Genomic DNA, 25,730 nt, shown 5'->3' with positions numbered 1-25,730 from the left:
GATGCATCAGCCTTCTAATTAAATAGTGTTAGGTCTTCTGTTAATGTACTTATCTTTATTTTGCTGTAAGTCTTCAGTCAATTCCAGACCAGGTAGTACCTCCTGATGTTAAAGGATTTTTTTAAAAATACAGTGTACTTAGTATCAAAACAGCTGATTTTCCTAAGTTGTTCTGTAATTATTTTGGAAGTCTGTTTATGTCACTAGCAAAGAATGAACTCAATAATATCTAAGAACAATTTTTTTTCTATGTACATAAGTGTGTAGGTTATATATTTTCTCATTATTAAAATATTTAAAGATTATTATGTTCCTTTATAGGTGCGTGGCTCTCATAACAGCTTAATATTTAAAGAAATTTGAGTATTTCCAGAGTGGGGTTCAGTTGTGTTACTACAATGAATTGTTGAGGAAGGTGTAGACTAACAGCTTTGAGTGATAACTAATTACTATTACTAATCACCAGTCTTACACTGAAAATCCTAATAGAAATATCCAAAATCTAAATTTAATTAATTATCTAAATTATTTTTTCTACGGTTGTAACTTTTAAAATTAGGATTTAAGAAGTATAAGAATTAAGTATGTTTTGAATATATGAAGTAGATATATTTGATTCAGATTTCTGTTTTGCTTTTTCATAGGATTTACCTGATAGTATTCAAGTAGGTGGCAGGATATCCCCTCACACTGTCTGGGAGTATGTAGAAAAAATCAAAGCCTCAGGGACCAAGGTAAGAAATTTTACATAGTGAGGGCTTGCTTCTTAGCATACATTCTGTTTACTCTAAATATCTTATTTTCCTGGAACATCTGCAAAAGACTTGACAATTCAAGGATAACTGATGCTTACGTTAAATGAGATGGCTGGTAGCTTGTGGCATTTATTTTCTATCTATCCTTAATCTCTCATTTATTGTTTGAGAACACATATACTTCTTTGAGAGACGTGCATGTTTGAAGACAGCTTGACATGTCTCAAGTACTACTTTCTAGATTTTGTACTGTTGGAGTATCTAAGGCCATCTTGCTGGCCCAAGGTGGGCTTGTACTGCAGTGTTCAAGTCATCCTTGTGTTGAAGAGCCCCAGACTAAACACTGCTTTCTCACAAGTACTGAATAGAAGGGGATAATTGTTTCCATTGATCTGCTGACTGCTGAGGTTCTGACACCAAAGATACAGTTGGCCTTTTTTAAAGTGCAGGTGTGTTACTGGTTCATATTCAATCTGCCCACCAGGACCCACACATCCTCTTACGCCAAGATTCTTTCTAGCCAATTAGCTCTGTAGGCTGTCCTGGTTCCTGGGCATAATCCGCATAGAGGTGCAGGATTTCTTCATTTACTTTGGCTGACCTTCATGAGGTTCTGGTCAGCCCCATGGAACAGCAGTTTGCTCTTTGGCATTATCAACCACTGTCCTAATTAGGTGTCATCTGAGTTTTGCAGGTCTCCTATTCTATGTTCCAGGTCGTCTGTTGATTAAACCATTAAACAGGATCAGCCCCAGCATCAGCTGCTGAGCTGGGCTTTGGGGGTTATTCTGGGATTTGGATACTGGTTTTCTTTTAATATTAGATAATGTTAGGCACAATAGACTATACAAGGTACATCTTCCTACTAATGTTATGTGTAGAGAGGAATAATCTAGGGAAGCATGCCAGCTTCCAAGTGAAGTTGTTATTTATAGGCTGATAAAAAGTTGGCTTTTTTGTCATGGGTTCAAAAGTATTTCTTTTTTTTTAAAACTACTGAATACTTTTTATTTACCTTTTCCATTTTCCTTAATTACTTTTGACACTTTCTATTCCTTCTGTTTACTCTTCTCTGCATTTTTGGGGAGACGCTTTCTCTTCTTTGAACTATGCTTTTAAATAAAGAACTGTAACTAAAACAATTGAAATTTCATTAAAAAATACATGTATGATCTTGTATTTCTCTTTTTGTAAACAGGAAATCTGTGTAGTTCGCTTTACCCCTGTGACTGAAGAGGATCAGATATCCTATGCTTTGTTATTTGCCTATTTCAGCAGTAGAAAACGTTATGGTGTAGCTGCCAATAACATGAAGCAAGTCAAAGATTTGTATCTCATCCCATTAGGTTCCTCAGATAAAGTCCCACATCATCTCGTGCCTTTTGATGGGCCTGGTAAGTACAGCATGGAGTTTGGAACTTTATTATCGTAGCACTTCATATAGAAGCTTATAACAGAAGAGGAAATTAAATTTTAAAAGGTAATTAATTATGGTATAGAAAATAAGTTACTCTGTTCAAACAAGACATTGTTTTTCCATAGTGTTCTGTTGGCTTCCTTGAGAAGACATTAATTTCCAATTGTAAGATTATTTTGATTTTTTAACATATTTTTGAAAAAATTACTTTGAGTAATTTTATTTCATGTTTTACTACGTAATTCCTCTAACCTAGGTTTCTTTGTGTTTACAATCTCAGAAAATTCACTAATGCAAGTCACCTATAATAGTAATCCAACTGAGTTCAAAATTGATACTGTAAATTAAAAGCAGTATTTTTCATTATTTCAAATCTATTAACTTTTTTTTTTTAACTTGAGCATTCCAAACTTTAAAGAAGGAAGAAAAGCAACAAGGATGGACTTTGCAGATTTTGGAAACAAATGAGCAAGAAATAAAACGCTCCAGAAATGGCTCCCAGTTGCTGCTTAAACCTGATTTTTTGTGTCAGTTTATTTTGGTAGTTAAAAAAAAAAATTATGGATGATTTCATTTTAGATAGGATGGAAACTAATATGGGATTAGCTACAACTCCTAACTCTCTATGCAACAACCTAGTTTAGACAGAACAAAATGCATAGTGAAGAGAGAGATAGTAGTGTATCTTGAAACACAGTGCCTTTCTGGAATGATGGAAGCATTTTGGAAAGTCACTCGTGGTAAACCTTTGAAGAAATCTGTCTAACACAGATTGATTATGGGACTTGTGGGTGCTAGTGTTTTATTAACATTATTTTTCTTCTTGTGCTTTACTGTCACTGTTATTAAAGTGTAACTCATGGACTAACATGATGTTTAACTTTTTTTTCTTACACAACTAGATACCCTGTATAACATTATTGTATTCTGTATTTGGAAGTTACAGGGGGTGATGATGGAAATCTCAAATGTCTTAAAATGAAGAATTTCTGTAATACATTATAAGAGCACGTGGTTTATTTTTGTTAAAAATGATTTCTTTAACCAAAGCACAAGTAGTTAATAAACTGCTTTTACAATTTTGTGCAGGGATTGAAATTCATCGACCAAATTTATTACTGGGATTGATAATACGCCAGAAAATGAAGAGACAGATTTCTGCTGTCACAAGCGTTACTAGTAGTTTTGTGGATGAAGTTTCTGAAAGTACCTTGAGTAGCGTGCCACCAGAAAAGAAAAGCAAGCCAAGCAAACCTGAAGTCTCTCATAATGAATTGGCACTAGAAGAAGAAGAGGAAAATGATTTTTTTAATTCTTTCACAACTGTACTACACAAGCAGAGAAATAAACCTCAACAGTCTAATATAGAAGATGTTCCAGCAGTTATTGAACCATTGGTGGAAAGTACCAAACATGAACCACCAAAGCCTCTCCGATTTCTTCCTGGTGTTCTGGTTGGGTGGGAGAATCAGCCTTCTACTTTGGAGCTAGCAAATAAACCATTGCCAGTAGATGATATCCTTCAAAGCCTTTTGGGTACGACAGGGCAGGTATCAGAACAAAGTAAGCCAGAAACGAGTCCTGGTGAAGATATCCCTTTATTAAATGAACAAGCAACCTTAAAAGAAGAAAACATGGATGTTGACAAAGTAACTGTTGAAGTTAGTGAAACAAAGGCTGGTTCAGATGATACGCAAGATTCTACTAATGCTACTGTTGTACCTGCAGATGCAGCAGTTGTAGGGTCCTCAAGTTCTACAAGAAATGCTGGAACTTTGATAGGACTTAGTCTTAAGGGAAAACCTCCGGATGTCTCCACTGAAGCATTTCTAGCAAATTTATCTACTCAGTCACAGAATAAAGAAACTGAAGAAAGCAAAGAAAATGATTCAAAGCAGCAGCCACCTGACCAGGATAATGTCACACAGGAAACTAGAAGGACCACGAATTCCAGCTTTTCTTCTTCATCAAATGCAGGGAAAAGCAACGAGAGCAATGCTAGTGTAAGCTCTGCTGAAGGTACTACTGCTAATACCTCTAAATCACCATTTATTAATCCTAAAAGAGACCCTCGACAGGCAGCTGGGCGAAACCAACAGACTAATGCTTCAGAAAATAGGGAAGGGGATGTTACTAAAAATGAAGACCGACAGAATGTTTCAGGAAATGATCAAGTGGAACCAGAGAATAAACAATCTTCTGGTGAAGTAGGCTTAAACCTGTATCCAAGTGATGCACAAACAAATGAGATGCAGTACAGTTCAACCGCAACAAAAGCAGATAACGCATGTGCATCGCAAGCAGAAGATACCAAACAGTCACAAGAAGATGCAATGCAAAACATTGAGACTCTGAACTCATTTAGAAGAGGACCAGCAGCAACTTCATCTCATTTTGAAACAGAAAATTCTTCTTGTTCTGAATTTATTTCCAAAGTTCCAAGCCCCATAACAACTGGCAGCTTCTCATCTGTTAGACCCCCACAACAGAATTTTCAGCATCCTAAATCTAATCCACCTGGATTTCAGTTTCAAGCTCCTGCACCTCATAACTTCCCTCCACAAAACAGTCCTATGTTTGGATTCCCTCCTCATTTACCACCTCAGCTTCTTCCTCCTCCAGGCTTTGGCTTTCCTCAAAATCCAATGATGCCGTGGCCACCTGTAGGTCCTTTATCTGGTCAGCCACCACCCTATGCTGGACCCATTGCACAAGGGCTACCAGTGGCTCACAAACAGTCAAGATTTGTGGGGCCAGAAAATTTTTTTCAGAGTAAAGACAGTAGGAGACCAGAAAGGCGTCATAGTGATCCTTGGGGCAGACAAGAGCAGCATGTGGAGAGAGGGTTCAGTAGAGGAAAAAATGATCAACAAAGACAAAGATTTTATAGTGACTCTCACCACCAAAAGAAAGACAGACATGAAAAAGAGTGGAACAATGAAAAATACTGGGAACAAGATTCTGAAAGAAATAGACGCAGAGACAGAAACCAGGAAAAGGAGAGAGAGAGGAAGAGTAGAGAGGAAGGACACAGAGACAAAGAAAGGTTGCGACTTCCTCACGGTGATAGGGGTGCTGATGGAAAAAGCCCCAGAGAGACTAGAAATCCAGAAAAAAAGACAGAGAAGCCCAAACCTGAAGAGCAGGCTCAAGAAAAAGATAAGGAGAGGGAGAAAAGTAAAGAGAAGCATAGAGAACGAGAAAGTGAAAAGAACAGAGATAGACACAGGGACCACAGTGACAGAACTAAAAGCAAAAGGTAAAAAGATGCAGGCAGTCTTTTTAAAGTCCTATTTAAGTAACCTATTAGAGTAACGTCGTAAAACTTTCTATTAAAAAAAAACAACAGCCTGCTAGGATCGTGCCATCTTTTTTATTCAGTCTTGGTGTTTTGCAGAAACAAGTCTGTGTTTTGGTACCACTTGATGTACCAATACTCATCGTTTTTTTCATTATACCAACTATCGCTAGAAGTAGGAGTTTAATATTTTTAAAAATTTTACATTGCTGTATATTCAAAGTTTTAAAGATTTCTTTTATTAATATGCAATAAAGGCTTAGAAATTTTCATAGCTGATACAGCTGGCTTTAGTCATGTCTGCAATATAGTTGCTGCCTTTGGTAATTTGTGCTCTCTTCTGTTTTAAGATGCTCGGACAATTTAAAAGATTACTTTAATACGATAACCTTCTTTTTAAATTGCACTGTTTTTAAGGAGTCTAGCAAAACCTCAGAATCCACACGTGCTGCAACAAAATATGCTTGATGGTGTGAAGAGTTTTTTTAAATTATTCAGTAGTACAATAAAATAATTCAAGTGTATTTCACCAGTTTTTCAAGTATTTCCTAAGCATCTAAAGCAGTTTGTGACCAGAAATTGGAAGGCTGAGCTGCTCGAATGTTATTGCTTTAAACTGCACTTGTTTTAATAAGAAAGCATTTTTAACCTAAGTTCTTGAAAATATGTTTTGTAGTAGTTGATTCATTTTTCCCACCATTTTCCATGCTTCAAAAACTTGAATACCTGAGCTTGTACATTACTTTGTGTTTTGCTATCCTTTTTACTGTAAAATGTAAATATTTTAAGGGATATTTTGATTCTAAAATGATAAAACTTTCTCACATACTGTGTGTGTTTGATTTCATAGGTGTGAAACTGTAGGCTGAAAGAATCTAGCAGGTTAAGTTGTAGAATGCAACATCTCTTTTTTACAATTCCTGGCTATGCTGTTATGAGTTCTAGGGAGCAAAGAGGGGAGGAAAGCAGAGGGATGTTTGCAGTAAATTGATTCCTGATAATTACAGCCATCCACTGCAAAACAAAAAGCCAAAAAAAGAAAACCTGGAAACAAGCTGAAATCTCCTGCTCTTCCCCTTATTCAGATACACCAGTCATTTTACTGAGTCTGTTAGAAACAAACATTCCACTATGTAAACCAAAAATGAGGTTTATTGTTCTATTTTTCAGTATTCTGTTTTTTACTTTGAGTACATGAGCTTCTGTATGGACATAGCATTTTGCACTTTGCTGTAGAAAAGCCTCTTCTTTCTGAGAAGATCTTTCAAGTTTAACAACACACTAATAATTGCTAATTTTAATGTATTTTAAAGTTAAATTTCCTTTGGATATACTACAAGTAGCTTCACAGTCAAATTGACTAAAATAAAAACCTTGCACCAAATGAAGGGGTGGCAGACTTTCATTCAGTAATGTTTCTTAGCCTCATAGTTGAGAAGATTCTTAAGTAAAAAATCCTCTTGTAAACAAAGCAATACTTAACCTTTCAAGTTTTGTAGTGTGATAAAATGATACTAGTTTTTCCAAATTAATTCCATGATTTATGTAGTAGTTTGGAATTAATGTGCACGCCTAGGGTTGTGTTACATCAGGGTTCATAATATATTAAAAAAGTAATGAAACTTTGGTTTGGTTTTGGAATCAGTTTTAAATCAATAGCTCTGCTTGTGAAGATTTCCTTTTGACCTGTCCAAAAGAGCTCTGAAAATAAACTGTTATCACTGAAAATTGCCCATGTTAACGAGATGGGAATGCTTTCTGTCACAGTTACCAGAAACATTTTGTTTGGAAAGAATACGTAAACATTTTCCAGATTTGGCAAGTGCTTTACTACCTGCCTCTTGGAGAGCCAAAGGAGAACAACTCTACTGGGAGAGTTTTTTATTAAGGTTTTAAATTAACAAGCAGAAACAGCATGTAGAATTTGGTCCTAGAATCTGAGCTGTGTGATGGGAATAAATCCCAGTGCTGCAGGAGTAAGGGGGTTGTTGCCTTCCCCTCATCTTCAGTCACTCTCCTCCAATGTTGCTGTTTGTCAGGAGTGCTCTGGTTGTTGCTCACTGCACCCTGAATTGCTGCTCAGACCACAGAAAGCAGTGTGTGCTGATGGGGAACTGGCAGTACACCAGGAACCCCAGAGTGAACAGAATAAATCTGAAGATGTTCCCTTCCCCAGCATCACATGGCCATAAAAGGCCCTTCTAAGAGAAATGAAGAGAAGAATCTGGAGCCAACTCCAATGCCAAGTAGGCTTTGAGAGCTTGTTGATTAGAGAGGAGTAAGCTCTGCTGTATCAGGCTGATTGCTCTAAGGTTCAGAGTGGATTAAAAGGGTAGGAAGAAGCTCACAGAGATGTTTGCAAATCCCTCTTAAAACATCTTGTGGCAGCTCCCATCACCCTCTCTGACTGTTGGCAACGCATTCCTTGCCATGTGGTTATGTGGAAAGTGACATGTGTCACCTGGTTTTGTTGTGTGTGTTCCTGACCTGCTTTACATGAGGGAAGAAAACAAATCCAAAGTATTTGCTTGTTCCTGATCAGTACCCACTGAAGACTTCGGGTGGGAAAATTTCTGTAAAGTTATTAAAAAAAAAAGGGAAAGATACCAATCCGGCACTATTGTTTTTACATGTTTTATTTATACAGCAAGTCAGCAGTGGAATGAGAAATATAAATACTATCACAAATCTTGTGTTTAAGCAGATTAACTTTGTTTTTATTGATGACTGAAGTGTAGAATAGTACAGCTTTCTCAGAAGGAATAAAGCTTTTGCATTTTATTTATTGAAGAACTCTTCTTTACTTTTGAGATTATAAATTCATGAAAACATGTAGTCATGGAAATTCAGTTTACAGTGGCAAAGAGTTTGTCTAGTAAAATTTTAAAATCTCATTTAGAGGGATAAAAGCCAGAAAAGTATAGCTAAAACAAAGTAATTGTTTGACTTCATTAAAGCTGTTACTAAGAAAAGTTATTTGCTGAGACTGCCACTGTCCCACATTCCAGCTGAGACATTATGCTGTAAGCAAACTTGGGAGACCTCTGGTGGAGAGAAACAGTTGACTATTTTTATGCCTCGGTGTATACAAGCTTATTCCTATGCTTAGTAAGTAAGTACTGTTTTTGCCTCTGAAAAAGAATGATTTTAAAACATAATATTTTAGCATGAAAACAGTATTAACTTCTGCTTTTTTACATAACTGTATACATAGTGGATAGAAACTCAGAAGGTAGGGAGAGCAACTTCGTTACCTGGAATAGTTGTTGTGAACTCAGCAAGTAACTACAAATGTTATTTTTAGAAACATACACTTTTAACCCCAGACATGTTTTTCCCACCTACAGATGTCAGATGTTACTCTTGATTCTACTGATCTTAGAACTGCACCATTAGGAAAGAGAAGCCGTGCATACTAATAAAGCAGTTTCGGAGAGACAGCTAAGTCATCCTCATCCATGAACAGTACTGGATTGACTTCTATCTGTCTACAAAACTATTTCCAGCATAACAAGAGGAAAAAAAACACCTCATTATTTTAAAATAAATACTAAAAAGTATAAATACTTAGGAGTGAAGTAAAAAATTCTGGCTACATTTCACATATGACATTAATACCTATCATTAAAACAGAAAAAGGATTAGGAATAAAATTTTATGTATTTTGGTTCACAAATCCTAGATTGTCAGCTTAATACAAGAGGCAGTACAAAAATACATGCATTTTAAGGAATCTTAATTAGTTCAATTAATTTCTGTGATCTCCATTATGAACATTATAACCTTCTCCTTTCATGAGCTGAATCTTTTTAGAATCTTGGAAGAGCGCAACATCTTTAATTTTACCAATGAATTCCTTCTGAAAGAGCCCTGCAGTGACTGTATGGACTTTTCTGCCAATTTCAAACCCACCAAAATAACAAATTCCACCATAGTTTAAAGCAGTGTATTTTCTGTATGGATCAATATCTTCAAAAATAATTAGCTCCTCATCAAGATACACCTTAATACAAGTTTGATTTTGAATTACTGTAACAAAATGCCATCTTTCATCACAACAGGTGGAATCTTTGCTGTGACTCATTGGAACAGAGATTCTTTCTCCAAGATTAATCACAACCTTTAACCTTCCATTGGCAAGACCAATGGCAAGGAAATCATTGTCTTCATCTTCAGCTTTTCCCATCCACACCATTAAGCCTTCAATTTGACTGGTAGTAAAATTTAATGAAATACGGCTGTACCGGAGGTCTCTTTTTCCATAAAGAGAATCTATGTATTTGATGTAGGAGTTACCAACAAACTTTGCGGTAAAGAAGCTGATCTTGCTGTCACAGTGCTTACCTGACCAGCCTAGTGCACATACACAGGTGTATGAAAGCAAAGCAGGCTGAGGAATACAGAGAGCTTGAGACCTACATCTGTTCTGTGAGCAGTGAACAGACTCTTCACATGTATTCCCTATCCACCCTTGTGGGCAGGAACAAGAAAAGCCTGAGCTTTCAACTTGACATGTTCCATTATTTTTGCACACTGAATACCCACAAACTGTTCCATCACAGTCACCAATATTGGCCCCACCTTTGGGATCTGTCACAGTCAGCTTCAGTTCTTTGTCATTTATAACAATTTCTCGTATGCAGCCACTGAAACCTGTGGGTTCATTTTCTGTTGCCATTGAATTCACAAGATTTAGAGAGGATACCCCTCCGACATAAAAATCCGTGTGTGTGTCCAGCACATTCATCCCAGCACTGGCTCTATGGGTAACATTGATGCCATCCAGATCAAGGTAGCCTTCGTTGCCAACTCTTCCTACTCTGAGAACGTGCCAGGTCTGTCCATCAGCATGGACCTTCTGAATAGTCTGTAGGACAGTTGTTTTGGCTCCAAGATTGTAGCGCAGCTGTATAAATCCATTTACTAATGATATACATAGAAAGTCACCTGTGGAAAACAGTATAATTTTACTTTTAGAGGCAACATGTTGAAAAATAATCCTGATGCTTTCATGCCTGCACTTCCCAATTCCATACCTTATTTCTAGTAGCTTTATACCATCATTATACGTAAATCATTCAAAGGGATATGTTCGCTATTGAGCTTCTCCTAGTTCCCCCCCCCCCCCCTTTTTTTTTATTTTTTATTTTCCAATATGGAAACCAAGCCAGTGTTCTCCATGCTTCAAAAAAACAATCCCTGCTTTCTGGAAATCTCTGCTTTGATGCAGATGCTAGATAACAGCAGGGTAGGAGGAAACAGAATCACTTTGTCATCCACTTTGTGAGTTGGTGCTCCCATGAAGAAAAAAATAAAGTTTTGGCTAAGGTAAAATGCCAGAACAAGCTCTTATTTCCATGTACTGAATACAGGCATGATGGATTTGTCAGTTCAATGCACTGAAGGTTGTCTGCAAACAACCTCTGCTTTCCCTGGAACTTCTTTTTGCAGATGGGTTGAGTTGGGTTTAGTGATCTGACAGCTGTAAGAGCTGATAAGCTTTTTAGTTGGTATTTCATTGTAGAATCAGCAAGGTTGACCGTAGAATCAGCAAGGTCCAGTCCAACCATCCACCTACCGCCAGTAGCCCCACTAAACCATGCCCCTCAACGCAACATCTTAATGTTCCTTGAACACCTCCAGGGTCGGTGACTCCAGCACCTCCCTGGGCAGCCCATTCCAGCACCTGACCACTCTTGGAAAAGTAGTATTTCCGAACATTCAGCCTGAAGTAGTATTTCCTAATGTCCATCCTGCCGGAGGACTCCATGGCAGGAAGTATTAGGATGGAAGTATCCTTTCTTGTACTACCGGTGTTTTTGGCCTTACAGGCAATATAAAAGGCTTCAAACTATTACAAGCATGAAGAAAGAAAATGGGAATGTTTGGAAGCAAGAGCTGAAAGGAAGGTATGAAGAGCAGAGGTAGACTCCAATAGGGAAAGACAACAGCTAGGCAGAAGAGGAGAGCAGCAGGATGCTAAAGAGAGTCAGTTTCTAACTTTTTAATGTTTGCCCTCACAATTTGGGAGTTTTTTTTTTTTTAACGTTACTTTTGGAAGTAACAATAACAGGCATAAGACTTTTTTTTTTTTAAAAGGTGAGCTAACTAAATTGATAAATGAGCTTATAAATTTGAATGTACTTCTTATAGTTATCAATAAAAGTTAGATTTTCATGTAATGTTTCCTAATGAAGAAATACTTTTGAATTTGGAAAGCACAATTTCCTTAAAGATTCAACATTCTTAAGGGTGGGACTGTTCGTAAAATTAATGAAGTTTGCTTTCTTGCAGGTTTAATTTCTGAGTGCATCTAATCCCTGAGTGACATTGCCTTTAGGAAAGGTAAAAGTGAATGACTTAATGTACTGGAAGCTTGTGGCAGTTCCCCAAACCATACCTGTCTTTTGAGCCATTGATTAGGTTCCCATTCAGGCAGAGCAGAGATGTTTCAGTTCTGACAGGGGCTGTAGATCACCTGCTTAGCACTCACCCTTCCTGTCCCAGGCACTTGCAGGAAGGAGAAAGCTCTTTTTCATTTTGCTCCAGTCCAGCTGTTTTACTCATTTGCATTTAGTGTTTGTACATAACCTGTTCATCTATTTATTTTATCAGGGTCTCAGTCCTCAAGTAAGAAAGCAGCATGAGAAAATGTTTCTGAACTACTTCCTTGGCAGCCTTCAGTCCTGTCTTGTACTCAGACATACGGACCTGCATAAGGACCTAAGTACTCATTCTTTGCTGTTGAGGGAGAAAACATCTGACCAGACACTACTTAATTGAGCTGTGTGCTCATCTGTAATCAAGAGCTGGAGAAGCTGGAACTTCTCCAAGACTTCCTGGCCTACAAGTTTTTTTTGATAGCTTCGCACCTGTGGCAATGGTCTGTGATGACATTAGAGGACAGTGTTTTGCACAGTTTCAGTAGGCTTAAGATAGCCACAGTACTTCTGACTCAAAGCTAATGCTGCCTGTTGCTAATGTACTGTAGTTAAATTTGGAGCTGTACATGACTGCAAAAGCAAATCTATGTTACTGCATCTACTTTTAGAAAGTAAGGGGAGCTTATGGCTGAGCATTCTGGATTACATTTAACACAGGTTTGGGACCTTTCTTCAAATACAAGTCACTCTTATGTTACTTGAGAACAACAACAACAACAAAAAAACAACCAACAACTTTCTACCTCCATCTCTCCCTGAGGTTCTTAGGGCACTCTGCTACTCCTCAGGAGGTTTTCTGTCCTTTTCAGATGATGACTTGCCATCTTACCCTTTGGAGAACAGCAGTTTTAGTACAAACTTTCTGATGTGCATGCTGATCTTGGAGTTCAGCTCAGTATTTCATGAAGTCTAGGTACTGCTCAGGAACAAATAGCTGAAAATATTTTGGGGCTGGAAAATCAGGTTTTCCTGGGGGTGAACTATGGGCGTGTCTCGGTTACCTTTCAATTCAAACAGTGGTATTTTCAAAAAGGGAACTCCATCTGCCTTCTCTCTGAGGGATGAGCTGCACAGCTGAAGTTTGTGTGGATTTATGCCATTGTAAGGCATTTAAATTATTCCAATTTAAATGAATAGAAAGCACCCTGACCACTGAATATTCCCTCTCAGCAGTCTTGGTATGGAGGAACATGAAGCAAAGTAGTTGGCACTGCTTTAGGTTAAGCATTATTCCAACCCATCCCCTAAAACAGTAGCTGGGGCCAAAGACCTTCCTGATGAAGCTTGCTTTCGTTAAGTGGGAAGATGAAGACATCCTCAGTTTTTGCAGGACTAGACTTCAGGGCTGGTTCCTGCTTTCTAGAAGATACAACACAAGACACAGAATTTTGCTTCCAGCTTTTCAGATTAGTTTCTAATCTAGTATGAACTATTTATCCCCATCAGTATTATCACACACACACAAAAAAAAGCAGGGACTCCTGAGGTAGTAACTCACATTCATCATTCTGCTGTGCACTCAAGCATTTGCACAACCTGTTGGAGGGTGTGCATGGAACTGTAAGGCAATCTGTCTCAATAAGTTTACATCTGCCTCTTTGGAAATAGGGTCTCTGAGCTCAACTTTAGCCTGAAACAACAGGTAGGGCAGAATTTTTGACAAGTACAGCTTTCAGTTCTGTTCTGATATACATGGCCCCATCATCTTCCCAGTTTAGGAATACTGGATGAGAAAATTAAAAAGTGGAAGGGGATTTTGTAGCAGGTGTTGCCTCAAGCAAGGAACTGTGTTTACAACACTTTAACTCACAATACCAAATTCAGAATTGTCATCAAATGAAGGTCAAAGCTGCTCCAATGTGAAGTGGATTGTTTCTCTTCTCCATAGAGGAAGTAAGCACCCCAAAATAGGCATCAGTTTTTCTTCATTTAGTCTTGCAGCTCCATATCCAATATCTAAGCTCCCAGAGGCCAAGTCAACTGGGTCCTGAGCAGCCAGTTGCTAAAACTGGGAGTTAATGAGAAGACTTCTATCGGTTCATCCAGCTACTGCTGTGAGATCTGGATTATCCACAGCCATATCTACTTACATGACTTCTTATGACAGATTCTGAACGCATCACAAAAGTGTTCAGCCTATTACAGATTTACATACTTATTCATAGTAAGTAAGTAGGTTAGAGTCACACATGCAGGTTTTAAGTTCTCCCAAATGGTGGCTATGCTCTTTCATGCTCAGCCTCTATCTAGACAAGCAGTGTCTCTCTATCCCTCTCTTAAGTGGGGGGTCATGCTTAAGCAGTATCAGGTCACCAGAGGAAACTCATCTACATAGTAATGTGCCAATGCTGTATATTAGGAATGCATCCTGACAATGCCTCACTCTACTCTGAGACATCATATGCATGCAGAAGCATTTCAGTGTGCAAAATGTGATGATAAGATTAAATTCACACAGCTGTGTTGGCCAAAGATCTGCATTCACCACCAAATCTGCATAATGATGATGCGTTATTCCTAGAAGGACTGAATGCACTGTAAGAGGACACTGGGCTGACTGACCATGGGTAGGGGATCATGGGTGGTATTTTCAGCTCTTCTCTTTTAGTGACTCAGAGCCTACCCTTCTGCTCCATATGTATGTGAGCAAGGCAAAGCCTTACTTACTAGAGTATATGAATTTATTCCTATACTTCACTGTATATTAATGTGTGCTGACAGATTTAAATCTGAGCTCTTACATGAGGAATTGTTATTCCATTAAGAGTAAAGAGGATTTCCCAGTAGTTTTTAAGGCTGAAGGGGTTTCCATAGCATCCTTTCAATTAGTTTCAGTGACATCTACCTTTTTCATGCAGTTGTCATGTGCCTCAGCAATAAGAGAGATGCAAATCTCTCTGAAGATTCCTTGTTTGTCAGAAACTCATTGATATGTTTTTGTAGTACTGAAGATCTAGGTTTCTCTACAAAGACTCCTAAGACATCTGACACTTATCCTTTATTTTTTCCCTTGTTACTGTGCAGAAGTCTCTACGCTGCAATTTTCTGCTGGGAACAGAGGCTCCAATGAGCTCAGTGCTTCATCAGTATCTGGAGTGTACAGTTCTCAAGAGCTCCAGTCAGTGACTGCAGAACACCCATAGTCCTAATTCCTTCAAACCTCTGACACAGCATTTCTAAGCATATGCTTGCTGTCCTTAGCTTATGAGTTGTATTGCTTCATCTAATTGAAGGCAAGAATGCCAATTTCTATGGTTGTGATATGAGGTGACACTCTTTCTTACCCCTCTCCTTCCACCCTCTATTTCAGGAACCTTTACTGACCACTGGCACTGTGAGTCCCAGAGCCATTGAGGGAAGGAAAAGCAGAGGGGGGCCGGAAACAGGCTTAACACAGGAACAAAGGACAGAGAAGAGATGAGCATGATTCCCACCCTTCTGCAGCCTCTGACTCTAGTTGCCAGCCTCAGCAAGGGTGATGTTTCTGTAGTTTTCAGCTTACTCTGTATCTTTTATTCTTGTTGGCTTTAGGAGATTGTTAATTAACTTGGACACCCTGTCTTTTGCCACACCCATGCATGCACCCAGGTAGGCATCAGTCAGATGACAGGTTACAGCAGCTTCCTGCACCGTTTGTAATTGTACCTGGTGACGACCACAGCACAGTGCCTTTGATGTCTAGACATTCCTTTATGGGAATTACTCCACATATATAAGCTTTTACAGATTATTACAAAGTTATTATAACTCCCTGTACAGAACTACTTTTCATGGATAATGCAAGTCTGAGAACAAGTATCAAGCCAAGCCTGCTAATCTCTTGATTCAGGTAAAAGTCACTGTGACAACTGGTAGAGTTTACCTTCTACTTGGAGTACCATCCCACAGCAGAGGGGTACAGACAGGATCCAAAACACCCTTCCCGATTCAGTGATGTTCATTCACCTACAAGGGGGGTGGGGGGTGATTTTCTCTTTGTAAGAGAAACTTCTCAGCCTCCCATTTCAAGAAATGCCATTCTTAATGAAGAAGTTTTATTTCATTTACACACCACTATCACCCTGGCATATTTCAGCAGCTAGCATGAGTCACCTCCATTCAGCAATCTCAATTTGCTTGCCTCTTTTTTGCTTTCCTTGCATATCACTATAATGCAATGGAAAGCACAGCAACAATGGCAGGGTAGCAAAGCCCAAGGCTGCAGCAAGTGAAAATAAACACAGCAGCTAGAGACATAGAAACAAAGAAAGAAAACCTACTTGCCCCCAGAAGGCCTCAGATAAGCAAGGATCTCCAGCAAGACAGCCTTATCTCCCCCTGCCAGCCCTTAAATGAGGTCTGGAAAGGGGTGGATCCTGGCTCCACCCCTTCTGGTCACTCAGCTGCATTGCATGCACCTTAGTCCCCCCGAGTTGGCCCTGCCTTCCCACTCAGCATTTCTGCTACAGCTTGCTAGTGGCAAATGGGTAACAATGAGTTAGGGCTTAAGACTTAAGGGCAATGGGGATGACTGTTCTATCATTTAAATAAGTGAATAATTCTGCTTCATATGCTGTTAATTTAGTCCATATAAACCATCTTAAAGTTAGGAAAAAAGCAGAAATGATGCCCCTGTTGGCTATGGAAGCATGGATATGAACAGGGGAGACCTAGCCACTCTAAGATTCTTTTCTAGAAGTGGCTAGATATTCAGTTTGTTTCTGATTAGAAAAAATAACATTCTTCTCTGTGTGAGTATTCCAGCAATTCGGAGTATTTTCAAAGGATGTTAGTCCAACAGCATAAGTCGTCACCATAAAAAATGTCTTGGAAAAGGATGTAGACATCATGCACCCATACTTGCTTTCTCTTAGTTTAGGTTCTTAAATTGAAATGCCTTAAAGATCAGGAATTGAGGTTTTTCAGACCAGGTAGGTGACATATTCTTGATAAAAAGAGACAGAGCACTGGTGTTGCTAATGTTGAGTATTGAATTTAGTGTGAGTCACCCTATGCTGTTTATTAACCTGACTTCCTTCTTAGTCACCCAGCATAACCATTCTTTCTCATCTCATCAGAGAACAAACCTTTCCATCTCCCTGGCCTCAACTCCAGAATCGTGCTGGCAGCCTGCAGCATATTTCACTTTTATGAACAAATGTAAAGATACAGTAATGCTATGACTTAATGGAAAATGAATGCTCTTCAGTGCTTTTTACCCAGAGTGCCAAGGCCTTCAAGTATGCAGAGTGGTTTCTATGTAAGTGGACTAAATCATACATTCTTCAAGCATCTGCTGGGCATCCAGATGAATTAAAAGCTATTAAATGGGGCTCTCACACTTTCATTAGTAGAAATGGGACACACTGCACTTGCAAAATGTAAAGTGGGCTGGCCTTCTACAGACACTTCGCGAAATTCCAAATGCTGTATTATTTGTGGAGATATCACTCAGAAGCAGCACGTACAACTATCTACATCTCCCACATATTTACCTTGCTGGCATACAACATGTAATGAAAGCAGGGGAAAAAGCCCTTTGTCTTTCTATCTTCAAGTTTCCAAACTGAAATATGCTTATACACTTACTCTGAACCTTTTCATTTTCCATTTTCCATTTTCCTTTTCCTTTTTCCTTTTCTTTTTCCTTTTCCTTGCTTTGCCTGCTCTGCCCTCACCTTTGCCATCTTATTACTAACAACTAGCCATTTTGCTAGACTTTGGAATAACTTTCTTAGGAATTAATTAATTAATTATTAATAATATTCATATTATTACTGAGTCAAGAAACAGTTGTCAAAGCAAGAAAGCCCATGACTGACAGAATTATGGGAACTTATGCTAACAGAAGCTGATTCATGAGATGTCTTCTATTTATGATAATTTGTTCAGTGCTTTAAATGGATGTATTTAAGTTATCACTTTGTTAGAGGAGTGGAGACTGGAATCAACATATCAAGTTTTGAGTAGAGACACTATCCACCCTTTTCTAGAAATGTGTGTAATATTCTTTGAAAAGAACAAAACAAGAAGGAAATATTTCAAGGAAAGTCTTGTGGTTAGTTCTTCAGCTATAAAAGCATTTTTTTTCTGATGAGAGTATGCCCTTGCAGTCTCTTGCAGGGAAAGTCCCAATGTACTATTTACATTGAGTAATAAACCAATACACAACTGTGTCAGTGTGACATGCTACAACTCAGTATCATTCCTAAATTAACTGCATAGTCACAGCTCCTTTCTTTTACAAAGCAGGCTTTGTTGAGTGAGAAAAGAGAGGAGAAGGAGGAAAAGAAGAAAAAAAAACAGAAAAGAAAAAAAAAGGAAATGAGAAAAAAAGGAAGGAAGAGAAAAAAAAAAGAAGAAAAATTTTCTAATTGTTTCCCATTAAGAAATTTAGAAAAAGATCTTGTGGTTTGGACAATCAATTTATTAAACCTTACATAACTGCACAGAAGAAAAGGATTTATATAAAGTGCTTTGTAAACTAATCCCCACCAGAAAGCTCTTTCACATCTGCTGGCTGCTAAGAATATTTCTGAGTTTTTCATCAGCCTAATTCTGTCTGGATTTGACAGGATTAGATCAAGGCAAATATTAAGGGCCACACGATTAGCTTTTTCTAAATCTGTTAAAACTTTGGGGCAGTAAAAAAGGGAGTAGGAAATGTGTAAAGAAAGTAAAATACTCTACAGAAGACATTTTTGTTTTGAAATGAAATTCATATGGTTCTAGAGAGTGATTTTAAGAAAATATTCCTTTCTGCACAAACTAAACATTCCTGAAGGGCAATAGAATGAGGGCACGCAGATTCTAAACCACTCCTGGCCCAAGTTAAACAGGCTGAGCTCTCCCTTTGATGTTGCCAAAGAAATATTTAATTTCTTTATATGCTAGCTGCTTCCATGACCTTGGACTATTCCAGGGTTCTTTAGAGAGAGAGCCTTTTTTTTTTCATCTATTTTTCATGGCCCATATAATGATTTAGTTTACACAGGAGAGAACTATGCACTGAGAGTCTCAGAATTTGGCCCGTGAGTGATAGAATTATAAAAGATTCATTGTAGAAGACAGAGTTCTTTGAAAATAAATGTATTTGTCTTACAGATGTGCCATCTATTTTTCTTTAAAGCTACTTCTCCATATGTGGTTGTAATTGGAACAAGATGAGCCGGCACTATATGACATATTATCAACCTTACCTAAAAGCAGCCTGCTAAAACAGCTGTGCATAGAATAAGAAGGTGATAAACCGGGTATATGTCTGTTCATATATATGCACATCTGAGGATGTTTATTGAATTGCCTCAAGGCTTTGGGCCCTGAACAAAGCAATAAAAAAATATATGATCAATAGTTGTGTGCTTTTTTTATCACACAAAGCCCCATTGTGGCATAACATTCTGCTTAATACAATGGAATATTTGCTCTCACATCACAGTGTGAATGATTTGTGATGTGTCTGTTTAAAAACATGCAAGACATCACACAAATGCAATATAAGGATGAGATACATTAATAAAGTATATTACAGAAAAATTACATCTTAAAGACTAAATTTTAACATGTATTTGCACTGGTTGGCAAATTCCTTTTTTTTTTACCATGAAGTTTTAGGAATGTTTACTCGGTTGAATTTAAAAGACATTTATAAACAGTGAAAATCTTTTTTTTTTCACTCTATCTGGAAAATGCTGAACTTGAATTTTTTGCATACTGCACCAGCAAACTTCAGCGTTATAAGAAACAGTTAAACTTCTGATAAACCTTAGTGCTCTTCCACAGTTCACTTTTGCATATTTTCATTTTGATCTGTTTTTATATTGCTTTAGTTTTGCTTGTTCTAAAATACTGGGCGAAACCCTCAGCTTGTGAATCCTGGTGTAGCTGCACTACAACTATGGAAGCAGTACCAGTAAACACTTGTTGAAGATCTGGGTACAACTACTTTTCAGAGGAAAACGGTTTGCTGAATCACTTCATTAAATCGTTGTTGGCTTTGGACTTATCTAAAATTTTGTTACATGTGTTCGTTCTCATGAACATGACTATTCACAATGAGTTACAGAGACTGAACACCTGCATCACTTCACAGAATCACAGAACCACTAATGCTGGAAAAGACCTCCAAGGTCATTCAGTCCAACCGTCCACCTATCACCAATATTTCCTCACTAAACCATGTCCCTCACTACCTCATCTAAATGCTTCTTGAACACCTCCAGGGGCGGTGACTCTACCACCTCCCTGGGCAGCCCATTCCAGTGCTTGACCACTCTTTCTGAGAAGAATTTTTTCCTAATATCCAACCTGAACCTCCCCTGGCACAACTTCGGAACGTTTCCTCTAGCCGTACTGCTAGCAGGAGAAGAGGCTGACTTCCACCTTGCCACAACCTCCCTTCAGGTAGTTGCAGAGACCGATAAGGTCTCCCCTTAGCCTCCTCTTCTCCAGACTGAACAACCCCAGCTCCCTCAGCCGCTCCTCACAGGACTTGTGCTGCTTTTTCAGAAAAGCAACTGGGTGTATAATACTAGCAAACTGGGAGTATCCTTACCTGACTGAGTACCCAAACGCTGTGCAGTGTAAAACAGGATACCGTCTGGAGACAGAGGCTGAAACTGCATTTTGATATGGGTCTTATGTCGGATATAAAAGGGTGCAAATGACATCCACGATGATTCATTACTTCGGAAAGATGGATCACTGATGGAAATATCTGAAAAATATAAAGAGGAAATGTCTTTTTATAAAAGATACTTGAGAATATTGCATAATTGTGGTATCAGTTGCCTAATTGTGTAGTTCACATATGCTGTACATACACTTCTAGTTCTTTCCTTTCTGAAGACTTAAAAATAAGATACAGAATAAAACGTAACAAGAGATGAATGCCATTTTATTTTCTGGGTGCTCTGTTTTCACTGACAATCTCACCTGCAGCGTTCAAGCAAACTAAATGTGATCTTGTTAGTGTTCATTTACATAGAAATGCAAGTGTTATTTCTACATTTTTAAAAAAATTACGCAAAAGTACTTTTGCAGGACTCAAAATAAAGAGTCATTTCTTTACTATACAGACAAAAATAACTGGGTTTCTTTAGCCTGCAGAAGAGGAGGCTCCTCTAAACTAATTCATTATTGTGTAGTGGTTAGCTTCCTGTATATGTGGCTTAGTGGAACACAGCATGATAGTACAACAAGTCAAGCTATTTAGATGTGCAGGATACTTCTAGATCTGTGCATGATAAGCTCTGAAAAATTATTATTTTTATTAAAAGTTATTATTTTTATTAAATGTTATTATTAAGGCTCTAAAAAGCTATTTAGTTAACAGCAGTACTAAATGTCTGAACAGTAAGCCCTCCCCCATACATTTCTCAGTTTTTCCACTGAACTTGTGTTCTTTCTTGTCTGAGAGACCAACATCTTTTCTCATTTTAATGCTACAGATTTCCAACAAGTTTTATAGAAACTTGCTTATGTTATCTTTCCATACTTAAGTTTTCTCCGTAGCATCTGCTTCTGAATTCAATTCTCACCCAGTTGCACCTTGAACTGCCTACGCAGATGGGCCTTAATTGTTAGACTGGTATACAGCTAGCATGCTGCAAGACATGTAATTTGTCTGTTTGTCATACAGCCTCCCTCAGAACAGGATTCAAGGTGTTCCTGGTGGATTGTTTCCAGCAGACAGATGCAGCATTAAGCAGGATCCAGATCTCTCACCTACTGTCAGTACTTGATGATGCCTCAGAAAGTAACAACACAGCTGGCCTTTTTGTTATTTTTTCCCCTAGTTTACAGCTAATAATTCTTCCAAAGAATGTGCATGGATTTAACATCATGCAATCTCAGTTAAGTCTAAAAGTAAGTTTCAACCTTCATAAAACTGATTATAGCAGATTGATGAAATGGCCCTAATGATTTGAATGAAACTTCTTAAGATCTGCTACTCAACCTACATATATATTCTCACACAAACACATTGCATTAACAAATTACTCCCATTTTACGCATTGAATAGTAGCTCTGATATCAAGGCTATGCAATGTCTGTATTAATGCATTACATCAGAAATGTGAATTTCCTGGCAAATATACTTAAAAGTTGACAGTACTAAAAAGACAGACCTAAGACAAGCAATTAGTGTGTAAGATAAATATTAACAAAACTTGCTAATCAGATTAGGTGATGCAATGTATACCATGAAAAGTTAAAAGCACTATCAAGTACAAAAGACAAAACAGAATAAAACTTAATACTGGTAATTTTCATATATTTTAATGTGCTTGTATTTTTTTTTTATTTGATAAGAGACAATATTCTCCATTAGCAGTTAAAGATTCAGTCCCTACACTGATGGCTTCATACTTAAAAATCACTCAGAACTAATAAATCATTTTGTTCATAGACATTATTGCTTTCTGCATCAGTCAGTCAGTCTTCTCCTAGCAATTTTTTTGCACAGCAAGACCAACATATGGAATAACTGTGCCACAGCAGTCAATCTTATACTAAAATATGCTGAAGCTTATAAGGTCATACTAGGTGAAGTGTACAATGAGGCATTTTCAGGTCTTCATGGCAGATTCAGTTTTGTCAGTGTAGTTAATTCTTTACAGCTTATGAAGGAAGCATGGGCAATGACTAATGTGAAGGCAAAATGCTCTTCTGCAGCAGGTGAAATGCTACATTACATTGCTTATCATTAGCAGGTATATGAAAGGATGACTGAAGCCTTGGAGCAGAGAGAGAACAAAGATGAAAAAAAAGTGATTTTATAGTATCAGTCAGTGAATTAAACTCATGTCTTTATTGCAAGCAATATTAAAAAATCTCAGCAACAGATGTCAAAATGTCTTAGAAAGGCAGTATCACCATCCTGATGGATATCATATAAAGTACTCAATTTAATATACTTTATTACTAAAGCTTACTTTATAAACTTTAAAGATGTAGATATTTTATTTCCATTTTGCTAAAAAAAAGTGTTTTATTCCCAATTAAACTATCTGAACAAATGTCAGAGAAAAACATATTTTGCAACAGGACTAACTACAGAAAGTGTTTGAGTAGCTTTTAATTTGCATGTGAATTATTCTGTGGATCCTGTAAATATTAATTAAATGCATGAAAAAGATCTGACATGACAGGCACATGGAAAGTCTTCCCATATCTCAGAACCAAAGGCTGGAATTATACAGCAGCACACAGAGATGATCAGAATAAAATATCATTTTTTTGCATCACTGCATCTATAAGTAGACAAGCTTTTAAGCTGAAGGATAAGACAATTTAAGATTTTCTATTTGCTTTTATGGCAGGCATGTTCAAAACTAACATGTTAAGTCAAAAGCTGAGATACTTTACCTTTGTTTTCTTGGCAAAAACATTTTCCCCTAAGATAAGAAAGTAAGAAGTATGGCAAAACTTGCACACGACAGTTCCCACGTTACACGTTTGCTCCAGAGAACTCTGCTAAAACAACTGAGATAAATGGATGCCTTTGCCAGTTCAGTAAGCTAAATTTGTAGGACCTCTACTGTGTAACTTTTGTACTACTCATTAATGCAGTCAGCACTTCATGGTGTACTGTAAGCACAACAGGCATTTAAGCAAGCCTTTTTGTTTTGTATCAGATCACTGTCTCGCTTCTCGAAACTGAGTACTGGTATCCAATGAAGCTATGCATCTCTGAATAACACCAAGACAACTGAACTCTAAATCCCTTTAGATCAATTAGAGTTATAGGAAGACATAGCAAGTTTCTGCAAGTACTGTTGCTGAAGTTTGCTTTCGTTTCCCTCCAATGCATTTTGTGTCCCTCCTGCTACTCTCCCTGAAGTAACCACGTAATGCTCATACGTCCTATGGAACTGCTGTTATGAACAAAGATTTCCAGGTTATTCTTGCAGCTCAGTTCCCACCACTGAAGAAGTGCACAGTATACACATCCCAACCTACTGCCTCAGGAACTACACTGTGATAGTTCATTCATGCAGCTTGCTGCCTCAAAAATTCCAGGAGGTGCATTCTGTCATACAGTCTGTGAAGAAATCTTGCAGCAGCAAAGTATAACTATCAACATGAAAAACTGAGATCAAACACCAAGAAGAAAGCCTAGAGGATGTGAAAGCAGGGATGTGCTACCCAAGAGGATTACAGAGCCAGCACCTGAGCGTATCGGGTGGAGTTTGGACTCTGCAGGAATAGAAACTGACATGGGATGTGAAGGAAAACAAGAAAGATTTTCAACAAGAAGACTAAGGAAAATGTGAAGCCACTCCTCAATGAAGTAGGGACCTAGTGACATAAGACATGGAATAAGCCAAGATACTCAAAGCCTTATTTGCCTTTTAGAACTGGTAAGGTCTGCTCAAGCCTCCCAGGTCTCAGAGCCTGGTAGCAAAACCTGGGGAAGTGAAACATAATCTGTGGCAGCGGGAAGAATATGGGAGCATGTCAGTCAGTCAGGCACAAGCAAAGGCAGGGGACTGGCTGGGATACATCCCTGAGAAGTCCAATAACACCATAAGGCTGCTTGCAATTGATAAGCTTTGAAAGATCACAGTGATCATGGGAGGTTCCTCATGATTCATGGAAAGCAAAACATTGCATTCTCCTCCAACAAAGGCAAGAAAGATGATGCAGGGACTTCTGGCCTAGTCAGCCTCATTTCACTTAGCAACTATAATGGAGCAAAAACTTTCTAAACGCAATATCCAAGCACAAGATACTGACAAGGCTAAATTATGCACAGCCAGCCTGGTAGCTTTCTTTAAGGAGATGAGTATTTCTGTGACAAGCCAAGATGAGTGAATGCTTGCCTCAGGTTTGGCAAGGCCTTTGACACAGTCTTTCATAGTAAACTTACATAGCAAAATTGACAAAATATGATTTGGATGAGTGAATCAGCCTGTGATGCTATATCAGCTATAATAGTCTTTTTTTCTTCTCTCTTCTTTTGCAACTAAATAATCCAAACAAGATTTTTCATAGAAGTCTATCACTTGTCAACATAAATATACTGTCCTGATCACACCATAAGTTTTGTTTCCGTTTTGTTGTTGTTGTTGTTTTGTTTTAGTACTGTCCGGAGTACAGGAGAGCCCAGAGTGATAACATGGCTATCAGAACTGAGGCCTCACCAATCAGGGTGAGGCCTGTCAGCCCCAAGTGAGGTGAGCAGCACAGACCTGGAGGAACAGTCATGGTCAACTCTCGATCCCAGATCCAGGCTAGCCCAAAGTGATGAGGCAGGGCTAAGGTCAAGCCCACAAATCAGCCTGGAATTGGGAATTCCAGATCGATACAGCCCACAACAAGGTAAGGTATGGATGTAGTGCTCCTGCAGTTCAACCAGAGATCAAGGGCAAGAACCTGTAATTGAAAGCTATTCCTGAGCAAAGTGGGAGGACGTTCTTGCTGAGGCTTCTCAGCAGAGCTCCCTTCGAGGCTAGACACCTGCACCCCTTCTAGGAGGACTGAGAGCAAGAAGAGAAACCATCAGGAAGCGGTGGAAGGATGCACTCAGGGCCCTGGCATGTACAGTGCAGCACTAGCACTTCATTGGCATTAAACAGTTGTCTGAAGCCTTTAAAGTAACAGATGTTCAATGTTTTGATTTCTTCACAGAGTGAATAGCTTGACTAGTAGTAGTAGTGTGACTATATGGAAATCTTCATCTTGAGCTGTATTTTGTTTAAGGTTGCAGCTGAAAGATTACTGAAATAATATGGGCAAATCTTTCTTTCTTTCTTTCTTTCTTTCTTTCTTTCTTTCTTTCTTTCTTTCTTTCTTTCTTTCTTTCTTTCTTTCTTTCTTTCTTTCTTTCTTTC

The 25,730-nt window shown here is 38.2% G+C and overlaps 2 protein-coding genes across 16 annotated transcripts in view; one reads left to right on the top strand and one right to left on the bottom strand.

Annotated features, from left to right (window-relative positions):
- PHF3 (PHD finger protein 3) overlaps positions 1-7,092 on the top strand; it is a 48,442-nt gene extending 41,350 nt beyond the window's left edge. For all 9 annotated transcript variants that reach the window (XM_021392637.1, XM_021392644.1, XM_021392643.1 and 6 more), the window contains 3 exons: positions 645-734; positions 1,954-2,149; positions 3,262-7,092. In XM_021392637.1, coding sequence (XP_021248312.1) covers positions 645-734; positions 1,954-2,149; positions 3,262-5,435 — 2,460 coding nt within the window. In that variant the 3' untranslated portion in view covers positions 5,436-7,092. The remainder of the gene's footprint in view (positions 1-644; positions 735-1,953; positions 2,150-3,261) is intronic.
- The window catches only part of LOC110396791 (protein eyes shut homolog), a 139,982-nt gene continuing 122,342 nt past the window's right edge, over positions 8,091-25,730 (bottom strand). For all 7 annotated transcript variants that reach the window (XM_021392651.1, XM_021392648.1, XM_021392650.1 and 4 more), the window contains 2 exons: positions 20,447-20,608; positions 8,091-10,417 (listed from right to left, as the gene is read on the bottom strand). In XM_021392651.1, coding sequence (XP_021248326.1) covers positions 9,219-10,417; positions 20,447-20,608 — 1,361 coding nt within the window. In that variant the 3' untranslated portion in view covers positions 8,091-9,218. The remainder of the gene's footprint in view (positions 10,418-20,446; positions 20,609-25,730) is intronic.

This window comes from Numida meleagris, chromosome 3 (assembly GCF_002078875.1).
Source record: "Numida meleagris isolate 19003 breed g44 Domestic line chromosome 3, NumMel1.0, whole genome shotgun sequence".
Lineage (NCBI taxonomy): Eukaryota > Metazoa > Chordata > Aves > Galliformes > Numididae > Numida > Numida meleagris.
The sequence above is the reverse complement of the archived record's forward strand: the minus strand, read 5'-3'. Positions and strand labels throughout refer to the sequence as shown.